Source organism: Lotus japonicus, chromosome 1 (genome assembly GCF_012489685.1).
Source record: "Lotus japonicus ecotype B-129 chromosome 1, LjGifu_v1.2".
Lineage (NCBI taxonomy): Eukaryota > Viridiplantae > Streptophyta > Magnoliopsida > Fabales > Fabaceae > Lotus > Lotus japonicus.
This window is the reverse complement of record NC_080041.1, coordinates 81,125,799-81,143,751: the sequence shown is the minus strand read 5'-3', so window position 1 is coordinate 81,143,751 and position 17,953 is coordinate 81,125,799. Positions and strand designations below refer to the sequence as shown.

At 37.2% G+C, this 17,953-nt stretch overlaps 1 protein-coding gene across 3 annotated transcripts in view; it reads left to right on the top strand.

Moving 5' to 3' along the window:
• Positions 1-17,953, top strand: part of LOC130719456 (BEACH domain-containing protein B) — a 38,625-nt gene that overhangs the window by 13,850 nt on the left and 6,822 nt on the right. For all 3 annotated transcript variants that reach the window (XM_057570084.1, XM_057570088.1, XM_057570092.1), the window contains 19 exons: positions 2,533-2,706; positions 2,875-3,035; positions 3,145-3,463; positions 3,578-4,010; positions 4,110-4,446; positions 4,575-4,763; positions 6,324-6,579; positions 6,802-6,993; positions 7,076-7,294; positions 7,445-7,621; positions 8,232-8,344; positions 8,456-8,917; positions 9,049-9,262; positions 9,777-9,998; positions 10,126-10,596; positions 10,675-10,998; positions 12,439-12,891; positions 12,984-13,030; positions 14,838-14,931. In XM_057570084.1, coding sequence (XP_057426067.1) covers positions 2,533-2,706; positions 2,875-3,035; positions 3,145-3,463; positions 3,578-4,010; positions 4,110-4,446; positions 4,575-4,763; positions 6,324-6,579; positions 6,802-6,993; positions 7,076-7,294; positions 7,445-7,621; positions 8,232-8,344; positions 8,456-8,917; positions 9,049-9,262; positions 9,777-9,998; positions 10,126-10,596; positions 10,675-10,998; positions 12,439-12,891; positions 12,984-13,030; positions 14,838-14,931 — 4,857 coding nt within the window. The remainder of the gene's footprint in view (positions 1-2,532; positions 2,707-2,874; positions 3,036-3,144; positions 3,464-3,577; positions 4,011-4,109; positions 4,447-4,574; positions 4,764-6,323; positions 6,580-6,801; positions 6,994-7,075; positions 7,295-7,444; positions 7,622-8,231; positions 8,345-8,455; positions 8,918-9,048; positions 9,263-9,776; positions 9,999-10,125; positions 10,597-10,674; positions 10,999-12,438; positions 12,892-12,983; positions 13,031-14,837; positions 14,932-17,953) is intronic.

Genomic DNA, 17,953 nt, shown 5'->3' with positions numbered 1-17,953 from the left:
AATCGTGGTGGACGTGGCGGTGATCGCTCCGTTCAATGTCAGATCTGCCACAAGTATGGCCATGACGCAAGCATCTGTTATCATCGTGGTGGTTCTTCTACCTCTGCTTCGTCTTCACACAGTGGTATTCAACCACAGGTTGCTTTAGCCTCACTTCTTGGCTTCAATCCTAATTTTGGAATGCTACCACAGTTTGGTTACTCTCCTTTCAGAGGCATGTCTCAGTTTGGTTCCCCTGCACAATTTGGAGTTCCGTTTACTGGAGCAGGATTTGGAGCTGGTTTTACCTATCCTTCAAGTGCTATGATGTATCCCACTGCACCTGGCTCTCTTCCCTTTGGCATGTTTCCTCGTGCTTCTGCTCCAAATCCTCGGGCACCACAGGCGTTGCTCACAGGACCAGCATCTTCTGCTTCTAACCTTGGCACTTGGTTTCCAGACTCAGGAGCAACACATCATGTCACTCATGATGCCTCTGCAGTTTCAGATAGTGTATCCGTGGCTGGCAGTGATCAAATCCTGATGGGAAATGGTAAAGGTTTAGCTATAAAGTCTGTTGGTTCTGCCTCTTTTCCTTCTCCTTATCACACACAAACCACTCTTACTCTTAAAAACTTGCTGTTAGTACCTGATATAACTAAAAATCTTGTGAGTGTTAGCAAGTTTGCACAGGATAATGGAGTTTTCTTTGAGTTTCACCCTTTTCATTGTGTTGTGAAATCACAGGACACTTCTAGAGTTCTCCTTCGTGGCTCACTTGACAAGGATGGCCTGTACTCCTTTGATGGCATGCACTCTTCCACATTTCTCAAGAATTCTCTTCCTGTTCAGTTTCCTTCTGTTTTTGCTGTTTCCAAGCATAATTCTGATGTGTCAAGTCCTAGTGACTCTGTTTCTAGTATTGTACCTAGCCAAAGTTCTTATGACTTATGGCATAATAGATTAGGGCATCCTCATCATGAGGCTCTGCAGAATGCATTGTCCACTTGTAAGATTCCAATTCCTAATAAATCAAAATTTCATGTTTGTCATTCTTGTTGTGTTGCTAAGTCTCATCGTTTACCATCTTCATCTTCTACTACTAGTTATTCTACACCCTTGGAATTAATTTTTACTGATCTTTGGGGTCCTGCATCAGTTGAAACCAATTCTGGTTGTCTTTATTTTTTAACTTGTGTAGATGCCTACTCTAGGTTTACTTGGATATATCCAATTAAGAAAAAGTCAGAAACCAGCTCAGTTTTTCTTCAATTCCAGGCCATGGCTGAGTTAAAATTTGGTACAAAACTGAAATCAGTACAAACTGATGGAGGTACAGAGTTTAAGCCTCTCATTTCTCACTTTGTCAAAACAGGTATAGACCATAGAATTACATGTCCTCACACACACCATCAAAATGGAAGTGTGGAAAGAAAACATCGTCATATAGTGGAAACTGGTTTGTCATTACTAGCTTGTGCTAACATGCCTTCCCAATATTGGGATCATGCTTTCCTTACAGCTGTTTTTCTCATCAATAGGCTTCCAACACCAGTTTTGAGTAATCTCAGCCCTTATCATAAACCATGAGGCAGAGTATAGGAGTCTGGCTAATACATCTGCAGAGTTGCTTTGGATTCAGTCCTTACTCCATGAGCTGCATGTTCCATTTTCTACTCCCAGAATTTACTGTGATAATATGGGAGCTGTGGCCTTAACTCACAATCCTGTGTTGCACACCCGCACCAAGCATATGGAGCTAGACATCTTCTTTGTCAGGGAAAAAGTCCTCAATAACTCTCTTCATGTGCAACATGTGCCCTCTATTGATCAGCTTGCTGATATCTTCACCAAGGCTCTCTCTCCTACTCGCTTTGAGCTTCTTAGAAGCAAACTCAATGTGTGTGAGAAACTAGTTTCTCACCCACCTTGAGTTTGAGGGAGGATATTAGGGAACACTGTATGAGTGTGTATAGAGTTACACGTTAGCATTGCTGACTGTACTATCAGTCAGCACTAGGTTTGTTATGCTGAGTTGGCATTTCAGTTAGGCTAGGTGGTTATGCTTAGCTGGCTAACTGAATCTGTTAGAGTTCTTGTTAAGCTTGTTGAGCAAGCTATAGAGTTCTATATAAGCTGTAATTAAACTCTTGTATCCTCAACTTTTCATAATCAATGATAAACACTTTTCACTATTCTGAGTTTCTCTAACACGCTTTCACTTAGTTTATTCTCAATACTTGGGTTATGGTGATTCTGTTATCTTATTGAAGTTATGACAAATGCAATCACGACCTGCTGATAGAAATGCTACCCAACTATATCAATATTGACATTTATGTGGTACCAATTTAAAATTTCAATCCTCTTGGATTCTGTAAGCATTCTTTTTGTTAATTGTTAATATATGCTGATGCTGTTCGTAGAAGTACGGTTTTTTCCTTCCCCTTGTAGTGTTTTTGTGGAACAATTTTTCCATTTCGAAATCTGATACTATGACATCATTCATACTTGTTTACTATTTATATTCTAATTCCTTTCAAATCTTTGTAGGGTATCATTCTTAAAACGCCTCTGCAGTGGCCTCTCAACAAGGGATTTTCTTTTTCCTGTTGGCTCAGGATTGAAAACTTCCCTAGACATGGAACAATGGGTCTGTTCAGTTTTCTTACAGAAAATGGAAGAGGGTCGTTGGCTGTGCTTGCAAGGGAGAAGCTCACTTATGAGGTTGGGAATAATCTTATGAAAATTTGTTCCTCTGTTCAAGTTATGTATTTGTTCTTTGTTAAGTTTATTTTTTTGTTGCTTTACTTGGCCTTACCTTCAATACATTCCGTTTCTGTTGTTTTTGACTTGATTTTCCTTTGATGTTTTTATTTTGCCTGTATATTGCAGTCAATCAACCTGAAGAGACAGCGTGTGGACCTGCACGTTAATTTAGTCAGGAGGCGATGGCATTTTCTTTGCATAACTCATAGCATCGGAAGAGCATTTTCTGCGGGTAGCTTGTTGAGATGTTACCTGGATGGTGATCTTGTTTCATCTGAAAGATGCAGGTTCAAACCATGATTTTTTTTTATTTGTTTAAGTGAATTTATATTTGGGATCAATTGCTAAATAGCTTTTTGTGGCGTTCTGACTTGATTTACATCTCTGTTAATTCAGGTATGCAAAAATCAGCGAATCATTAACAAGTTGCACGATTGGTGCTAAACTTAAGATGCCTCACTATGAAGACAATGCGCCCTCGTTCGAATCTATCCGTGATTCATGCCCGTTTTCTGGCCAAATTGGTCCTGTTTATTTGCTTAACGATGCCATTTCTTCTGAACAAGTACAGAGTATCTACTCTCTTGGTCCGAGTTATATGTACTCTTTCCTTGATAATGAAGCCTTACCTCTTTCTGGTGATAAACTGCCGGGTGGGATTCTTGATGCCAAAGATGGTCTCGCATCTAGAATTATCTTTGGACTCAATGCACAGGTCCTTTTTTTCATTTCATATTCACTTACCTATACTGCATACTCGTTTAATATATATATATATTTTTTCATATAAGAGGTATGTTTGAGCCATATTTCATCTTTTATTTTTCAGGCAAGTGTTGGTAGAATGCTGTTTAATGTTTCACCGATAATGAATCATGGATTAGATAAAAATTCTTTTGAAGCAGCTGTAATTGGTGGGACTCAGTTATGTTCAAGGCGCTTACTGCAGCAGATAATATACTGTGTTGGTGGTGTATCTGTGCTTTTCCCTCTTATCAACCAGTGCAGTAAATTTGAAAATGAAGAAGTTGGAAAATCTGAGAAAACAGGACTAACAGAGACGGCAAGGGAGTGTGTGACGACTGAAGTTATTGAGCTTATTGCCTCTCTTTTAGATGAGAATTTAGCAAATCAGCAGCAGATGCATATTGTATGTGGATTTTCTGTCCTAGGATTCCTGTTACAATCCGTTCCTCCTAGACAACTTAATTTAGAGACTCTTTTTGCATTGAAGCATCTTTTTAATGTTGTTTCAAATTCCGGTATGCAATTTGTTCCTATTTGTTGTCCATCCAATTTTCATTTGATGAAGTTTTCTGTGGCTATTATGGTTTTTTTATTTCTGTTTCTATGCTCTTCAGGACTGACAGAGTTGCTTGTGAAAGAGGCTATATCTAGCATATTTCTTAATCCTCTCATCTGGGTTTACACTGTTTACAAGGTGCAACGTGAACTATACATGTTTCTGATCCAGCAATTTGACAATGATCCTAGATTGCTGAAGAGTTTATGCCGGCTTCCACGTGTCCTTGATATAATTCACCAGTTCTATTGTGATAATGCTAAGTTTCGATTATTTATTGGAAGGGACGCCCTTCAACTTGCTGATAGCAATCAAGTTAATGGCAAAAGGCCTAGTAAAGAAGAGATGCATAAAATCCGTCTCCTTTTGCTAAGTCTTGGTGAAATGAGTCTCAGGTAAGATCTATCTCCTTGTTGTGTTTACTTTCATTTCCCCCATTTCACTTAACAATTGCTATAGTATATTTTCCCTACTCCACAGATCTGTTGTTCAATTTTTCATCCCAAATTTTGGTGATATGCAGGCAGAACATTGCTGCTGGAGACATAAAAGCTCTCATAGCATTTTTTGAGACAAGTCAGGATATGACCTGCATTGAAGATGTCTTGCACATGGTTATCCGTGCTGTTTCCCAGAAATCTTTACTTGCTTCTTTCCTTGAACAAGTTAATATCATCGGTGGCTGTCAGATTTTTGTCAATCTTCTCCAGCGGTATGTCACACCTAAAATTCTGTATATAAGTTTTAGTAACAGAAATAAAAAATGAATGATAATCTTTAAATCAACTTTATATTAGAATTCTAGAGAGAAAGAGAACGTGAATGAATAGATCTGAGAAATTCTGTTATTCAATTTGAATCATTACACTGCATGAGCTACATTATAGCTTGTGCTTAGCTTCAATAAGAAGCTACAAGCAATTATAATGTAATTGCCTAAATAACTAACAGTACACAACAACTAACGTTAGAGAATTAGTAGAGGATCAGGGTATGCTGCCAAAGCCTACGTCAGGCTACATAATGCAACTCTTTTATAATACAAAGATCACAATCTGAAACATGTCCACCCTGCAAGCTCAGGTTGCACGAGAGAAGGAAACCACCAGAACAACAATCTGAAACATCTAACATTCCCTCTAAGTTCAGGTTGAGTAAGAGGAAGAAACCGACCCCGAGTTTGGTTATGAGCTCTGCAAACCTTTGCTTGTTGAGACCCTTGGTTAAGATTTCAGCAACTTGTTCATGGGCTGGAATATGAACAACAGCAAGAACTTAGCCTGCACTTTTTATTTGGGGAAGAACTCGCAAGCTCAATTTGATTTGTTCTTGAGTGAAGAACTGGATTATGGCATAAAGCTATTGTGCTTTTGACTGTCACAATAAATCACTGGGTAGGGACAGAAATGTGTAATTCATTGAGAAGAGATTGTATCCACACAATCTCTGCCAAACTGATTGTTAAAACAATACAAAGCCATTCATGTGTCTCCACCCAACACTTATAGCTTTTGGGGGATAGTTGGTCCATGATATGGGATCACAGCTTATCGCAGATCCATATCTTGGGTCACCCGCAGATGTTCAATTTTGCAAACTTTACACTCCAGATGTTTTGCCCTGGGTGTGAGTGAGTGTATTAAGTTCCCGCATTGACTAGAGATATAACTAAAATAATCCTTTTGTAGGGTAGAACAATTATAACCCCTGAGCTAGCTTTTGGGTAGAGTTAGTCCTAACTAGAATTCTTAGAACTAGTCTTACCTCTACTATCAGGATTTGGGAGGCCTAACTCGACCCCAAAAGCTAGCTTAAGAGGTGAGGATCGCCTTCCCATATATAAGAGCTATATTGGCCATATCTCTATTCAATATTGGATTTCTCAACATCTACCATTTCTTGAGGAGTCTTCTTAGCTTCTTTGGGTTTGCTATTTCATAGTAGGGTTGTTTCTTCATGGTTCATAGTATATTGAATGTGATTGGCATGCTTTGCCAAATGATATTTCTCTTGTTTTATTTCTCCCTCTAAAAGATTAATCTATTCTCTGCTTCTGTTTTTTTTTCTCTTCTCAGTTAACTTCATTTATCAAAATGATTTTTTACTATTGATTGGGACATTTGGATGTTCTGCACATTATTGTTTCAAACGAGTTGTCAATTTTTACATTCAGAGAGGCTAGGCAGCCTTGCTTCTTTATTGAGTTTTTTATATTACTCTGTCTTTCCTTGTATTGCACTTATGCATTCTTGTGTTTTTTGGTCTGGCCTAGGGAGTCCGAGTCTATCAGATTGCTGAGCCTACAGTTCCTTGGAAGGCTTTTGGTTGGCCTACCATCTGAGAAGAAGGGGTCAAGATTCTTCAATCTCCCAATGGGTAGATCCAGATCTATATTGGAAAGCCAAAGGAAAATCAGAATGCAACCAATTTTCTTGGCTATATCTGATAGGCTTTTTAGCTTTCCACAGACAGATAATCTATGTGCTACTTTATTTGATGTTCTTCTTGGTGGTGCTAGCCCCAAACAGGTAATGTGTCATATGGACCCTTCTCTTAATTTGTTCCTGTTGGTTCAGTATTCATTCAGACAATAGTTTTGGAACAGCATCATAACTTTATAAGGATTTAAGTGGTGTGCTTTAGAAGGGTTCAAGTTAATTAAGTTTCAAGAAGACTGAGTAAATTAGTCATTACGATGCTTATTTGATCGTCACTTGCTGGCAGACACTAAAGAAAACGGTGGTTTACAGGTTTTACAAAGACACAACCACCTTGAGAGGGTGAGAAGCAAGGGCAGTAGTTCTCACTTTTTACTTCCTCAGATGTTACCTACGATTTTCAGATATCTCTCTGGCTGTGAGGATGCGTCCGCAAGAATAAAAATTATCAGAGATATACTTGACCTCCTTGATTCAAATGCTTCAAATGTTGAAGCTTTTATGGTATGATTTTTGTAAAGTTCATATTTTTTGTTAACAGGTGATGGGTTGATGATTTGTTTTTGATTGATAATACTGTTAATAGGAATATGGGTGGAATACCTGGCTAACATCTTCTATAAAGCTTGGTGTGTTAAAAGACAACGAGGCCAAGTTACTGAATCAAGGTGACAGTGGGATGGATGAGCTGCTTTTGGTGAGAAATTTGTATTCTCTTGTTCTATGTCACTATTTGCATTCTGTAAAAGGTGGCTGGCAACAGTTGGAAGAGACAGTCAATTTCCTTCTTATGGACTTCAAGGAAGTATGTTGGAACCGAACTACTCTTTGACATTAATGCAAGAATGTGTTTATGAGTAATGCATGAGTGTGTTTATGAGAATTATTCTAGTTTTGTTATATAGTCAGCTTATATCATTCAAGTGATGGTTTTGTTTAAAACTTCTCTATGTAGGGTCAAAATTCATATCGATTCTTTCTTCGTGATATATATGAGGATTTGATTCGCAATATGGTGGATCTTTCATCGGTGGATAATATTTTCATGTCACAACCCTGTCGAGATAATACATTGTACCTTCTGAAATTGATTGATGAAATGCTGATCTCCGAAATTGATAAAGAACTCCCGGTACTTGTTTTACCTACAGTTTTATTGTATGAATTATAATCTATTTTTCCTTGATAAAATGCAGCATTTTGAGAAAAATGAATTCAATGCATGGATGATGAGATATCCTTATAAAAACATATAAAAAGTTAAAGGTGCCTAGTGCAACAGCATACTCAAATTTTGTTGAAACAGCTGTTGTGTAAGTATTGTAGATATGCCAACAAAACAAGTAAATCTCATAGAAGCTTGGTAGGCAAGGATTTCTGCATTGATGTATTGGCACTCTACTCAACCTACACAAAGCAGAGTCACAAGTACACCATCACAAATTGAACCTCTATTTTCATCCCTACCTTTATGGTGCTACAAAAAAAAAAGTTTCCAAAACTGGACAAATCCAAGGAGGACAAAAAATAACAAAGGGTCCTTCTCTTAATGAGTTCCATTATCATATATATGAGGCCTTTGAGCCTGCAATTGGATCATGACATGTCTTTAATAGCATTTAGGAAAGATTTAGGTCTTCTATCGTGTTTTGATTTTTATATAGACCTAATGTTTCCAGCATTTATTAAAACATTCAAAATTGATATATTTATTGAAGATTTGTTTTTTTTCTTTGTGGCAGTTCTTTGGATGTGACTTTGATTCTCACCTTGATTTGGAAATTGAATGTCACAAGGAGTACAGCTCTGCCTTAAAGGAAGTGTTGATAGGAGATGCTGATGAGCAAACATCGAGGTATTAAAATGTTGAATCTTGTTATCCCCCTCCTAGCACTTCATACACGAATATGATTATCTAATGCTTGGCAAATAATAGTATTTACAATTTGGTCCTGTACTCTTTCAGAAAACCACGGAATTTTAGGCAGTCAATACCAAATGATGAGTCAATTGATGAGAAATGGTGGAATCTATATGACAAGTTGTGGGTTGTTATTGGCAAGATGAACGGTAAAGGACCCAGCAACACGTTACCCAAATCATCGTCATTTGCAGGACCATCTCTTGGTCAAAGGGCACGTGGTTTAGTTGAGTCACTGAACATTCCTGCTGCTGAAGTGGCTGCAGTTGTTGTATCAGGAGGGATTGGCACTGCTTTGACTGCAAAACCTAACAAAAACGTTGATAAAGCTATGGTTTTACGAGGAGAGAGGTGCCCTAGAATTATTTATCGCCTTGTTATTCTATATCTGTGCAAATCTTCTCTTGAAAGGGCATCACGGTGTGTTCAACAGTTCACCTCACTTTTGCCTTGCCTTTTAACTGCTGATGATGAGCAAAGCAAGAGTAGGTTGCAGCTTACTATCTGGTAATATTTTTTACTGATTACATGAGAGCAAGTTTATAAATTTTCTAATTATTGGTAACAAATATGGTCAATTCTTAAGTTTTAAGATTATAAACCCATCAGAAACTAACTTTATGTTTGGATGTTGGTAGGGTGCTGCTTTTTGTTAGGTCACAGTATGGAATGCTGGATGATGGTGCTCGCTTTCATCTTTTATCACATTTGATTCGAGAGACTGTCAATATTGGAAAATCAATGCTTGCTACTAGTATTGTGAGCCGAGATGACACCTTGGATCCTAGCTATAACTTTAAAGATGCAGGATCCATACAAAATTTAATTCAAAAGGATCGAGTTCTGGCTGCAGTATGTCTCAAAATGCAAAATGCTTTACTGAATAAAATATTTTGTTGAACAGATGTGTGTGACTTGTTCTTCTTTTGGTGGGGGGGGGGTGAGTGTGTTTGAGGGGGGGAGTTCAATGCCTTTGAGTTAATTTAATCAAGAGAAAGTTCATATTTAGATGGTTGATATATCTAATTATTTGAAAAATATGCTGTAAGTTACCTTTTATGCATTTCTACTCTATCAGTTAAAAATTAATTTGGATGAATATGAAATTTCCAAAAATGGTTGTGTAAGAATTTTATACTTCAATCATGTATTAGGAAAGGGGAAGAAAGAACAAAGAATTTGAGAGATTGAATAAAAGTTCTTTTTTTTCATTACTTGTGATTGACAAGAGTATCACTTGAAGGGGGAGTATTAGAGAATACCAAGTGGAGACTCAAATAAGTCCCACCTTCTCTTCAGCCCTTGTTTTTCACTATGACTATATACGCTAATTTTGCGTTTTTAACTTCTTTTTTTCACTTTTCAGGTCAGTGATGAAGCCAATTATATGAAGATGTCAAAAACTGACCGCACCCAGCAGATACAGGAACTCCATTCCAGAATAGATGAAAACACCTTGGCAGAATCTACTAGTAAGAAAGCTTTTGAAGATGAGATACAAAATAGCTTAAACTCTGTTCTAGCTTCGGAAGATAGCAGAAGAGTTGAATTCCAGCTTACTTATGACGAGGAGCAGCAAAATGTTGCTGTATGCATAACATCCTTTATTGTTTTATTATTTATAATATATATATTTTTGGCCTTGATTTTCTTCTTGTAAAAGGTGTTAAATTTAATATTAGTTTGTGGATAAACAGTTTGGGTTGCTTTTACAGGAAAAATGGATACACATGTTGCGTTCATTAATTGATGAAAGAGGTCCATGGTCTACTAATCCTTTTCCAAATTGTGTTGTAACACACTGGAAACTTGACAAGACAGAGGACACTTGGCGACGGAGGCTGAAACTAAGGCAAAATTACCATTTTGATGAAAATCTTTGCAATCTTCTTTCTGCCACTGCTAGTGGGGGTGGTACTCCTGTCAATGAAAGTAATCCTGGTTTTGTGGGTAAAATACCTGAACAAATGAAGCAGCTCTTGCTGAAAGGGATGAGAAAAATAACTGATGAGGGGATCATGGATGCCAATGAAACAAGTAATGAAATAAGTGGACAGAAGACTCCAATTCTCCCCGATCATTCAGATTGCCAATCATCTGACTTATCAAAGGATACCAGTGACAGAAAGGATACTATGCAAGAACGAAAAGAGACTTCCTCTTCAGCTGAGACAGAAGCCAGTGAGGTATGTGGTATCAAAGAATATGCTCTTTTGGTATTTGACAGGAGTCTGACATGTGTCATATCTAATTTCTGTTTTCAGGTGCTTGTGTCAATTCCATGCGTTCTTGTAACCCCAAAGAGAAAATTAGCAGGTCATTTGGCAGTCATGAAAAATGTTTTGCATTTCTTTGCTCAATTCTTGGTGGAAGGTACTGGTGGATCATCTGTTTTTAGGAACTTCGATTCCTCAGCTAATTCTGATCTGACCAAGTCTGATCAAAAGCAAAGATCATTGAAGTGGCCTGCTTCTAATATGGATCTTCAGAAGGGAATTACAGTTGGTAACGTAGAGGTATTAAATGGGCATGGGGCTGTTAAAGTTTTGAGGTGTGTTAAACGGCATCGTAGATGGAGCATGGCCAAGGTTGGTTTATTCGTTTCATTGTCTTCCAAATTTTGTCATCCTTTCAGATTGAAACCAGATTATTCTGTTGTCATTTTTTTTTTTGGGTTTTGGGGGGGACTTGTTCTTTGTGTTGGATTATAAGGTTTTAGTCTTTTAGATAAGAAAAGAAAGAACAGAAAGAACAAAAACTTCCGTTTTGATATGAATATGATATATGAGCTGTGATACAAAAAGTAAAGCGCTAACCCGACTCCTTTTCCTAATCAAATAGGGAAACTTATTATGGTAATTACTAGATTCTAATCCTAATTAAATAAATAAGGAAACAATTCTTGAGATATAAAGAAATATGGAAAGTGGAAACTAATTGAAAGAGATAATCTAAGGTAAACTAGGAAAAGATAAAATATCATAAGTATTTTTTATATAGTTCAACAGAGGTGCAGGATTTGGAAACCAGAGATGAAAAACGGTTGAGAGAGAAAAGGTGGGTAGAATTCATGCATTGATGAGGAAAAGAAAAGAATTGTGAAGATAATATTATTATAGTAGAGTTCCTGACATTTGGGAACTCCTCTGTGGAATAGTGACAGAATATGTCATGGAGGGTGATAATACTTTTATACCATGTTATAGGGTTTAAGATGAGAGAGAAGAGAAAGAACAAGGACTTTGTGATACAAGATGTGATGTGATACAAAAGACAAGCACTAACCCTTATTGATACCAGGGTTGTTAATGGTGGATAGCGTAGCGTAGAGGCTCGCCCAAAAAACGCTATTTCGAGCGCTATTGTGGCGCTATAGCAGCAAATAGCGGTGAATAGTGGAGTAGTGGTGCACCCCCAGGGCACTACGCTATAGCGCTATTGCGCAGCTATGACGCGCTATTAACAAGCCTGATTGATACTACTATAAGACTTCTGATCCTGATAAGCAGGGAATCTATTTAGGATGATTACTACACTCATAATCCTTATTAAATAAGGAAACAGATTGTTAGAGATATGTGTCTCTCGCTCACTCTTTTCTTTAATGTTCTATATTGTTAACTGTTCCCTTATGTGTTATAACTTTGATAATCGCTAGTCAGTTTTAGACTGTAGCTGAGTTTGTTGAGAGTTAGTTAACCTTCTGTTGGAACCTACCAGTAGCTTCACAACTCTATAAATAGTTACACATACTCTACAATTCAGATTCTAAATGATACACTTCTTTTAATTTCAGTTTACTTACATTTCTATCCCAAATCATAAGATAGAAAGAACACGGAAACTAATCTTAAGAGATTATCTAAGAAGATGTGTTAGAAGTCCCACATTGGCTAGAGATATGACATAGATAGCCTTCATAAAGGGTAGAGCAACCCTCAACTCTTGAGCTAGCTTTTGTGGTTGAGTTAGGCCTCCCAAATTCTAATAATATGGATACTAATTCAACACTTTTATTATCTTTTCAGATAAAAGCTGTTCATTGGACTCGGTATTTGCTCAGATATACTGCGATAGAGATTTTCTTCAGTGATTCTGTTTCCCCTGTATTTCTGAACTTTGCATCACAGAAGGATGCAAAAGATATAGGAAACTTGATTGTTACTACAAGAAATGAATATTCACTATCCAAAGGAAGTGGAAGGGATAAGAGTGGATCTATTAATTTTGTAGATCGAAGAGTAGCACAAGAAATGGTTGAAACTGCCAGAGAAAGCTGGAGGAGAAGGGACATAACAAACTTTGAGTATTTGATGATTCTCAATACACTTGCTGGAAGATCTTATAATGATTTGACCCAGTATCCTGTCTTTCCTTGGGTCCTGGCTGATTACTCGTCAGAGGTTCTTGATTATAACAGATCATCTACATTTCGAGATCTGTCAAAGCCTGTTGGAGCACTTGATACTAAACGATTTGAGGTTAGTTGGTTTTATTGTTTTTTAAAATATTTATTAGATTGGTCTTCTTTATTTTCTAACTAAAATTCTTGGTGTGTGCTTCTTACATTTAGGTTTTTGAAGATAGATACCGTAACTTCTGTGACCCCGATATACCTAGGTAATTATCATGCTTGGTAGATTTATTATGATCCTTTATTTATCTCATACACACATATCAGTCATAATCATACATGATCAGTCAATATTGGCTTTACAACTTAACTGAAATCTAATATTGACCATTCATGTATAGTTGCAGAGTCAAGATTAGTTCCTTTCCCTCCTTCCTTTGATATGCTCTTATGGACAAGAACAATTGATGCTAGATGTCAAAAAATTTACCCTTAATAAATTTATGTAGAATGCGAAATTAACCAATTCACTGTTTGATGCTTAATTGCTCTACTTTTTGTTGAAGCTCGTATCAAGTAGATCAGGTTTAAACATATTGCAAATCAAAATCTAGTTGATATTTCATTGCACTTCTTCCATGATAACATATTTAAACTATAAGTAAACATCCTTTATTAAATAACATACTACGGATGTTTACATTTTATGAAATTTGATATACATGATCGTAAAGATATTATCACATGAACATGATTTAATATAGATGAATTTATTAATTTTGCATTATACAAAAAGCTATTAAGTAGAATAAGTGGAGAAGTTTAACACCTGGTGTGAATTTATCATATTCCATATATTTTTTTAAAAAGCCAAATAAATATTAAGGAAGTACAAGGGGTACTTCAACCAATACACGAAGAAAGAAACAAAAGGAAAAGAGAGAAACAGGCACAGTTGCCAAAGCTACAAAACTACTAACTATATTCCATATATGAATGTATGCTTGTATGTATGTATGTATGTATATGTAGAGCGCATAGTTCAACCAATACACGAAGAAAGAAACAAAAGGAAAAGAGAAAAACAGGCACAGCTGCCAAAGCTACAAAACTACTAACTATATTCCATATATGAATGTATGCTTGTATGTATGTTTGTATATGTAGAGTGCATACTTCTCATAAAAATCATACTCTCACCTGGAGCCTTAGGAATTTACATAATCCACAATTTCATCAAGCATGGCAAATCTGTCCGACTTCAACCACGGTTACAAACTATTAAGCATAAATACACTCACATTTTCACAGTAGTAATCCATCATCTCGTAAAAAATAAATCTATTTTACATTCCCTTTTATCCACAACTTTGATTAGCTCATATAGATGACTCATGATTTTTTAGATATAATGAAAAATAAACATCCTATACATTCATGGACCAAAATCACTCTTAGTCTAAACTATGAGGTCCAAAAGTGCAAGAAAACCTAAATGTCATGAAGTCCCACATCAACTAGAGATTTGGCCTGATAAGTCCTTGTAAACTGGAGGGCAATCCTCACCTCTAAGCTAGCTTTTGAGGTAGAGATAGGCTTAGCCCAAATTCTAAGATGGTATCGGAGCCTATTGGAGACCACCTCCAATCTTCTAAATTCCACGCTTCAGATGTCTAGCACTAGGCGTGAGGGGGGGTGTTGAGTGATGTCCCACATTGACTAGAGATATGGCCATTTTAAGTAACTCTTGCCCCCGAAGCTAGCTTCTACGGTAGAGTTAGGCCTGACCCAAATTCTAATACTAAATGAAAAAGTATGAAACATGAAGAAGAAGAAGAAATGATAACTTGAAAGTTTGTAGAAAATGCGAAGTGTATGTTTATTAAAAACATAGGCAATCAAATCCAGCCAAAGGTATTATTAATATCATAACTGCATTGCAAAGCCACTAACCTTATTGATGCTGGGATGTGGGAACAAATTCCTGCATCGCATACACTCATCTAATATGTTTTACACATGTACAGTCACAGACACATTCTCTCATGTACTGAGGTTTGTCGATTGATGCAGTTTCTACTATGGATCTCATTACTCAAGTATGGGCATTGTGCTTTATTACCTTCTTAGATTGGAGCCCTTTACCTCTCTTCACCGTAATCTGCAGGTATCACACTTCATTACATGTTTTTAAGCATTATGTAATTTGTATTTAGTGCAACTTCTATTTACAAGGCAAAAGTTCACTGCTGCTGTAGATATTGTTCTGTTAATGTCTAACTTTGAAATGTCTAACAAATTATGTATACTGCAATTAGTTTGTGAAAGCTAAAGTTGTCAACTGTCCTCCCATTCCCTCTTCTTTCAGTAAATAACTTTGATGTTGAAATTATAATGTTCATTTAAGGAAGGAGCGAAAGAGAAGATAGACTCAGAATAATAGGATATTAAACTGATATGGTATATTATAATGTGATCCAAAAGGCGTAGCACTAATCCTAATTTATATGAAGTACTACACTCCTAGTCATAATCAAATAGGGAACATAGAGCTTTCATAGCTTTAGATAAATCCCCTCAGAATAAGATATGGTTCTTGAAAAGATAAGACACTAAAATTAAGTAACAGTTATCCCTAGACAACATAGTCATTTAAAAAATCAATTCTCCTAAAAGCTGAAGCTTGATTGATCACCCAATAATAGTTCATATATTCCAATATAAATTAAAAACTTCTTATAAAGCCACTGGTTGGGGGGAGTATATACACGCACCATGCAACATGATAAAAGAACAAACAGATCAAGAACTTCCGGTTCCCATTAGGGTGCACAATTTATTTTTTTGGTCCACCCATGGACCATGGGTGTTTAAGTAATTTACAAAATATTAAAAAAAAAAGTTAAAACCTAAACATTTCAGATCTGGATCTTCTCCACCAGATCAGATCCAACCCTCAAAGATTTCTCTCTTTCTCCCCCACAGCATCTTCTTCTTCTCTTTTTACCTCCTGCAACTCATCACTCATCACCTCACCATGTCTACTTCTTCTTCTTCTTCAATCAACGAAGCCAGCCACCACCACCTTGGCTCTTCCTTCTCCTCCCACGCGCGCACCACCATGGAAACACGACCACCATCACCTTCTTCCTCACGAGTCATCACCACCGTTGCCTCTCCTCCTTTCTCCGGCAAGCATGGCAGCCATAGCTACCATCACCCACGCCCGGGACCATGAGCGACGCCACCAACGCAAGGGACAGGGAAAACGAAACCCTAACCACCGCTACCTTCTCCTCCTGATCTCCGGCGAACCACTCATCATTTGGAGGAACCAACACCACCATCGTACTCCCCTCATCATCCGCAACAAAACCCCTCAACAAATTTTCCGTTCTGCCGCCGGAAGCGATTTCTGGCGAGCCACTATACCTGCAACTGGCTCTTCTGAACACATGGCTGAGATTTTGGAGAAACGGACGCCACGATCGTGTTCCTGGCCTCGAGAGGAACAAGACCCCCTTTCACTTCCGGCGACAGCGCCGCCGCGCACCACCGTCTTCTCCGGCGAGACCTCACAAGTGCTACCCTCACCCACCCAGGATTTATTTTTGTTTTGGTTAGGAAATCCCAGAAATTATATTTTTGTTTTATCCCTTAATTAATAAAAGAAAGAATATTACATTTTCACCCTTTTATCATCCTTTTGATCCTAGCCATCCATCTAAAGAATATTTCTAGATTCCAAGATCTAACGGTAATTAACAATGGACCACCGGTGGACCAAAAAAATAAATTGTGCACCCTAGTGGGAACCAGAACTTCCTCCTATTCCTTCAATAATTCTTACTTTTGGGTGGTGTCTGGTTAGATTAAATTATAAACTGTAACTTCTATTAATCATACAATTTCTCTCTCTTGATCCTTCAATACTTCAATTTTTCTGTACACTCGCACACAGTGGACCACACACTCTAGTCTATCCTAAAGAAATGGTAGATGTCGAGAAGTCCCACATTGACTAGAGATATGGCTAAGATAGCCCTTATATATGGGAAGACAGTCCTCAACTCTTGAGCTAGCTTTTGGGTTGAGTTAGGCCTCCCAAATTCTAATATTGGGAACCAAATATTTCAAAAGCCTCTTAGGCGAAGACTAAGAATTGCTTTAAACATTATATTTACAACTGGAACCTTACTGTATTCTCAGTGATTTCATCTTATCTATAGTAAGTTATTTGTTCCGGTACTTGATTAGGACTAGGAGTTTAGTACTTATCCTAATTCCCAGATAAATAGGGGTTAAAGCTGTTGTTTTCTTGTATCAAATCATAACCATTGATAGAAGATGAAAGTGAGAGAAAATAGAGATATGCTTCTCTGAAAAAATTCTAATGAGTTTGCATTAATGAATCTGAAGGACATATATAGTGTGCATGTATGAATGTGAAGTTAATAACGAATTTGTCTATTAATTATTAACAGAATTCTAACTATAATAGAGTTAACCGAATTTGTATAGTAAAAGCACAAATCTACTGTTCTACTTATTGCACTCGCAATCATAAAAATAAACCATATGCATACTTGAAAGAAGAGGAAAAGTTTTTGAACCAAAGCTATAGAACTGTTTCATGGACAAAGGTATTTACATTTATATAGCAACCTTTATTGCTACTTTCCAGTACCAAAGCTATACAACTGTACTAATATGTCATAGGAATTTGTAGAATTCGGGATAGGCCTGCTCTACCCCAAAGACTAGCTTAGAGGTGAGGTTGCTCTGCTATAGGACTTACTTAGTCATATCTCTAGTCAATGTGGGACTTCTCAATACACCCCTCACGCCCAGGACTGAATATCTTGCAGTAATGAATGTGGTCTCCAATAATCAGTCTAGGATAGACTCTGATACCATCTTTGAATTCATTTTAGCTTAACTCTACTCCAAAAGCTAGCTTAGAGGTGAGAGTTGCTCTACCCTATATAACGACTTATTTAGCCATATCCCTAGTGGGACTTCTCAACCAGAATTAATTAGGAGATATGGCTGTAGAAGGAGTAATGATAATTCCCAACCCTTCTCTCATGCTAGTGTGTGGATATCTGTCATTCTCAATTTGCTAGTATGCTCCTGAAACTGCTTTGTAGGAAGTCCTTTAACACATCTGCCAATTGATGATATGATGG